The sequence below is a fragment of the Meleagris gallopavo genome, chromosome Z (assembly GCF_000146605.3).
Source record: "Meleagris gallopavo isolate NT-WF06-2002-E0010 breed Aviagen turkey brand Nicholas breeding stock chromosome Z, Turkey_5.1, whole genome shotgun sequence".
Taxonomy (NCBI): Eukaryota; Metazoa; Chordata; class Aves; order Galliformes; family Phasianidae; genus Meleagris; species Meleagris gallopavo.
The window spans coordinates 25136364-25142633 of NC_015041.2; the positions used below are offsets into that span (position 1 = coordinate 25136364).

The window sequence follows — 6270 nt, forward strand, 5'->3', positions numbered from 1 at the left end:
ATGCGGCAGGGGGGTTGGAGCTTCATGATTCCTGAGGTCCCTTCCAACCCAAGCCATTCTAAGATTGCATGATAAATACTGAACTGCAGAAAAAGCTCGCAAGTGAACATATTTCACATAGTTCAAGCTGAAGAATACAATCTTAACCTATAACAGAAATGTGCAATTTACTCACGCATTTACATATGATAAATTAGAATGCATTTGGACATAGAAAGGAATTTTACTAGAGAATACTGCAGACAAGGAAGGTATCAATAACACAGGGCATTAGATGACAGAACACCTTAAAACAAAAGTAATAAGTCACCTTGTAAACCTGAAAAGTATTTCCATATAGTTCTTCTGTCAGCATATTTCTCTGTTCCAGAATGGCTTTGTCATTATATGCATATTCCACTACAGCAGATGCTTCAGCATGACGGAGCATTTTTTTCACGTGACCTTTAAAACTTTTTATTATTTCAGCAATTTGTTGTTTCGTCCTGTTTTACAGGGAAGGATTGATAGCAGGAGTTGAAACATTAGGGAGGATGTGACTTAGCAGTAGCTTCACTTCTGAAAGTCTACGTAGGTGATAAGTATTAGAAGAAAAACCAAGAAATATATGCAACAGGGTGGATAACCTTTATGATATTAACGAAATATGTAGAGAAATGCAGGCATCCACAAAAATTATAAAGGATGATCAAAGATACATAAGAGAAGAAACCTGTGGATAACTACAGAAGGATAACTTCCTGAAACACTATGCTTCAGTGAACACAGTCTTTACAATCCAACTGTTACTCATAAAAGGCACAAAGCACATATTTGAGGGCTTTACCTGTATGTTTTCCTTAGTGTTATGTATTGCTGTACCTTTATTTCTTGACAAAGAGAAAAGAACTATAGGAAATACCAAATACTCCTTTCTCATCACTGTTACAAACACATTCCCAGAGGCACAGCTTTTTTAAAAATCATCACTGATGATTTTAATAGATAAAGAGGAGCACTCATGCTGGAAATCAAAAATGCAAGATAAATGAGTGAATTCACTTCATACTCACCCATACATAAGAAACTTTTTCACAATATTCCTGGAATATTTTGACTTACTCAACTCCACAAGGCTATCTAGAAAAAGGGAAAAACAATCAGCTCACTTTGATTTTCCTTTGTATCAACACTTAAGTAATGGCTTTGGGTTTTGTAGTGGCCTTCAAGACCTCACTGGGAATAACACATCATGTCACCATAAAGTTAATAGTATTTATGAGAAAACAGCACAGTATCACACAGGTAAAAGGCAGATGGGAAAAAATACCTTTCAACTCTTCAAATGTCTCTTGCCTTTGCTTGTCATTACCATATTGAATAAAGCACTGGATCACTCGAGTTGAATCATGTGCAAATGCTAGCTGCAGGACAGAAATGTTCCATTACTCTAGAGCATTTGTATGATACTACGCACCAAATTTATTTTAACATTTTATCTCCAACAGAGCTTTATGCCACATGCAGCACGTAATGCCAATTACAATAACCACCTGCTAAAGAATGCTAATTTTTAAAGTGTTTTTATTACTTTAAAAATATTTTATAAAACAACACAGAGAATATTTGCAATTGCTGACAATTAAGAACACCTATTACATATATGAAATATTCAGTACTGAGTAAAAACTCATTTTCTCTTGTGTCCTATGGAATTTCAGAATGAATCTCACCATACAGTTTCAATTCTGCATGGCATATCAAGAACCACTTTAGGATCCAGCAACATACATTTCCAGGCAAATTTAGATATTCCGTGAATTAACTGTATTGAAGCATTCTTTTGGTTTAGCATCAATACTTCTGCAATGCACTATCATAAAGCAACAGCCAGAACTCTGAGTGGCTGATTGTAAACTTCATTTTAAATGAGTTTCTTTAGACTTGGCAAAACATCCCTGCACTACTGCCCTCAAATCTAAGAGCCAAATGCAGCCTTTCAATCGTGTGAAATCTTTATGAAAGCTAAAATAACATTCTCTGTAGCTTTTGGAAGAATGAGTTGGTATTGAATTATATAAACAATTCACCATTTTTAAAAGGATCTTCTGTGAACTCTGCAAGTTATACAGCATTTGTTAAATGGCATTAGCTTTCCTTACATTTTTGATTTTTCCATGAAGTAGTTTTTGTAGCTCATTCATCAGCTTTTCCCGCTTCTCCTTATCACATTTCTTCCTACAGGAAGAGAAGTAAAGCAACCTTAAGGAAACTGCATTTTCATAGTTTGGTTCAGCTCTATCTCTACGTTAAAAAGCAAGGCATTAAAATATATTATGAGATTAGCTCCTGCTAATTCACATTTACACTGCCATTAATTAAAGCTGAGGCATAATAAAGTGGCAAACCAGATACTCAAACTTTAAAGTACTTTCTCATACTTTCTTTGTAGCAACATCATTAGCAGAGAAACTCAACTCTGCAGTCACAACTGTTAGTGCCACTAAGATACAGAAGATCCTTAAGTGCCTTACAGCCAAATCTAGAAAACATGCAATTAGAGCACAGCAAAATTAACTCCTTTTTTTGTCATAAGGCCACAGTCCTGAATTACACTTGCCCAAAGTACAAAGACTACCCTCCAGAAAACACTAAAAACCACAATAAGCTTTCAGTGATCCATCTGCAAGATTAGACTAAAATCTGTGGTTCATAATTCAAAAAACAAGACAAATCCTCAAACATCTTAGTCTAAAATAAAGGTGAAAAATCCAGATATTTCTATAATTATGAAAGATCACACTTTGCTTGAAGTCTCTGAAGACTTGCATGTAATGGTGTCATTCAGTGACAGTTCCACAGTGAAAATACAGCTTCACAAAAGTTACCAAAAGAAAGTACTGCAACTTATGACAACGAAAGACAAAAAAACATTACCTTCTCACACTCTCCCATATTTGCTTTGATTTTACAATTATGTCATAATTACTTTTATCATTAAGTTGTCTGCTTTGCTTTAACTCCTTCTTTTTCTTTTTGAAGTCATTCCATTTAGGCTTCTTAGATTCTGACTCTGAAAATGGAAACATTTATTTTCTATAGTTAAGAAGAGAAGAGCAAGGGAATCCTTTAAGTGTGAGCTGTGCTAACTCTTTGACTTCAATTCCTAATGTGCCAGGAGCTTTGTCTGCATTTTCCCAGCACAAATAGTTCATAAACATGCTAAGCTGGTAGTTTCCAGTTTTAGAATACCAGAAGAGCAAGGCAAACAATGATTCTTCTCCTCAAAGCTCACTCAAAGGATGCATTGCAAACATCTTCACAGCTTGAACATTCACCCTAGATGTGCCTACCACTCTTCAATTGTACAGACCCAGTGAATTCTCCCTTTGGCTCTTCCATACAATCCTTTACATCTCTTTACAAGGGACCTTGAAGACCAACCAGTTCCAATCCCCTGCCATGGACAGGGCTGCTGCCCACTAGATCAGGCTGTCCAGAGTTCCATTGAACCTAGCCCTGAATATTGCGAGGGGTTGGGCATCCACAGCTTCTCTGTGCTAAGGCCTCACCACTCCAAGCAACAAATTTCTTTATTATTCTTTATAAAGAGCACAGAATGGATTCAGTACTCCAGGTGAGGCCTGACCACGGCAGAGTAGAGGGAAGGATCACCTCCCTTGACCTGCTGGCCACACTCCTTTTCATGCACCCCAGTGTCCCACTGGTCTTCCTGGCCACCAGGGCACACTGCTGGCTCATCGCCAACCTGTCATCCACCAGGAGCCCCAGGTCCTTCTCCACATTCTGATGGCATACAAATTACTTAAACTCAGTACTACACCTTTATGTTTGACTTCAAGACAGCTCATAACTAACTGTTGGTTTTCATGATTTCGGCCCCACATTTAATCAAGAGAAATAAACCATTACAGAGGAGAGACTAAATCTAAACTTGTAGTCACTGAGTCAATTAGGAAAGCTGATTACAAGGTAGGGGCTGAGGAAGACAAACCAGTATGAAGTGCATATCATTTTCATGTAAGTCAGCCTTTAAAAAAAAAAAAAAAAACGTACGGTCTACTCACCTCTCTCTGTGCTATTTTGGTATTTCCTCTTCATGGCAAGCTTTTCTGATTGCTGTTTATTCTTGACTTGCTTGACACTAGCTCCTCCAGGTCTTAAATTTCCTTTCACAGGTTTTCTGGAAATGGATTTAGGGTTTTCCTCCTCATCTCCTTTACTATGAAAAGTCTTTGAAGGAATTGAATCTAATAAAAAAAATCCACAAATTAAAATATTACCCTAGAACCTTGCTTCAAAGTAACAAACAAGTATTAAAACAAGAATCAGATTACCTTGTCATACCATACTGTTTTTTTGCTTCTCAAACCCAGTGTTTTTTTCTTTTGCAGTCCCTGAGTCCCCCTCTCCCGCCCAGTTTTCCCAAGAAGTTTTGTCTGTCCAAGCACTATTTTTAGTCTACAACATAAAGGCCCAGGTATAAAAAGGATTAATCTGAATTAAAGATACCAAAATCACAAGTGCCACAATTGCCTCTTCACAGTTTATGGTCAGAGCTGTTTTGACATCAGTTCTGACAATATTTGAATGTTAGATAGTTGAATAGATATTATCTCAATTCTAATCCATACCACTTTGCACAACTTGGCTTCAACTCTCTAGTAATTCTTGCTTTTTAAATGGAGGAAGACAAAGACCAGAATAAGAAAAAGCATCAACAACTTCATATTTTTAACAAGAGTATTTTAGCTCAACCAAATACAGCTGAAGGGCTTACAATCCTTTAGCTTTATTTTTTTCCAAATTGTTTCATCTTACCATTAGTATAGTTTTGCATGTGACACAGAATCATAACATGGCTGAGCTTGGAAGAGTCCATCTGCTCCATCCCCTGCTCACATAGACTGACCCAGGGCAAGGTAATCTGCACAAAGTACAGCTGGTTTTTGAAGGTCTCCAACAAAGAGACCCCACAACCTCTCTGGTAAGCCTGTCACTTGCACAGTAATGAATTGCTTCCCAATGTTCAGATGGAACCTCCCGTGATCCAGTTTTTGCCCACTGCCTCTTGTCCAGGCACTCCTGAAAATACCATGGCTCCTCTTCTTTGCACTGTCCCTTGGGGTATTTATGGGCACTGAAAAGACCCCCTCCGAGACTTCTACTCTTCAGGCTATACAGTCCCAGCTCTCCAAGCTTCTCCTCACAGTAGAGGTACTCCTGTCTCTTTGTCATCACAGTGGCCCCTCAATGGACTCTTTTCAGTATGCCTACATCTCCCTTCTGCTGGGAGGCCAGAAGTAGACAAAGGACTCGTTCTCAGTGTTGCTAAGAAAGCAGCTGAAGAAGCATGCCTCCTGATGTGCTGACAACACTGTTTAACAAAGCTCAGGATATCACTCCCTTGTTTTGCTGCAACACACAGCTAGCTCATAGTCTGACTTACTGCCAGCTCGAACAGCAATACTTCTTCCATACAGCACAGCTTTCCACTGGGGTGGACACAGCATGTCCTGATGCCGTTCCTCCCCATCTGCAGAACTCTGCACCCAACCTCCCAAGGTTACCGTCAGCCCCTTCCTCAGGTCTGTTCAGGTCCCTCTGGATGACAGCACAGCTTACTAGTGAATCACTGACTCCCCCTGCTTTTCTGTTACCCATGAGGTTACTGGGAGTGCACCAGTAACTATCCATGGTAATGTGGGTATCCATCACCCACATTAACAAAAATGTTGAACGGCCCTGGACTCAGTACAGACATTAGAGCACTCTGCTCGTTACTGGCTTCCAACCAGACTTCACACTACCGATCACCACGTTTTAGCTCTCAGCATTGAGCCAGTTTTCAACCCACCTCACTGTTCATCCACTACTTTGATCAGCTTATCTGTGAGGATCTCATGGGAGATGGTGCTTTACTGAAGCTCAAACAGAATATGGGCACTTGTTCACCAAGCCAGTCGTTTCATCATAAAAGCTCATCAATTTGGTCAAGACAGAAATAAAGTTCACACGTACAATAACCGTTCAGTCAGAACTCTCACGAGGAAGCTTTTCCCTCCTTACCATCATCTTTCTTAAACTTTCTTTTTCCACGCAGCTGTTTTCCACGAGACACTTTTCCGCTCTTTCCTGGAAACTTCTTGTTATTCCAGGTTTTCATCGCGACAACACTGCAAACGGAGAAAGAAACAGCGCTACACCGATCCTACACCGCTAACGACACCACGCGGCAAGAGCCGCATCACGACCCCGATCCTACACCGC

The 6270-nt window shown here is 39.4% G+C and overlaps 1 protein-coding gene across 1 annotated transcript; it reads right to left on the reverse strand.

Annotated features, from left to right (window-relative positions):
• Window positions 1-52: 52 nt before the first annotated feature.
• Window positions 53-6222, reverse strand: LOC100548115 (pumilio homolog 3-like). Its single transcript, XM_010725616.3, has 7 exons — window positions 6070-6222; window positions 4068-4250; window positions 2917-3052; window positions 2142-2217; window positions 1310-1403; window positions 1053-1119; window positions 53-485 (listed from the first exon to the last, which is right to left on the reverse strand). Exons 1-7 carry the CDS (start codon window positions 6164-6166, stop codon window positions 227-229), a joined length of 912 nt encoding a protein of 303 aa, XP_010723918.1. The 5' UTR covers window positions 6167-6222; the 3' UTR covers window positions 53-226.
• Between the last annotated feature and the right edge of the window lie 48 nt (window positions 6223-6270).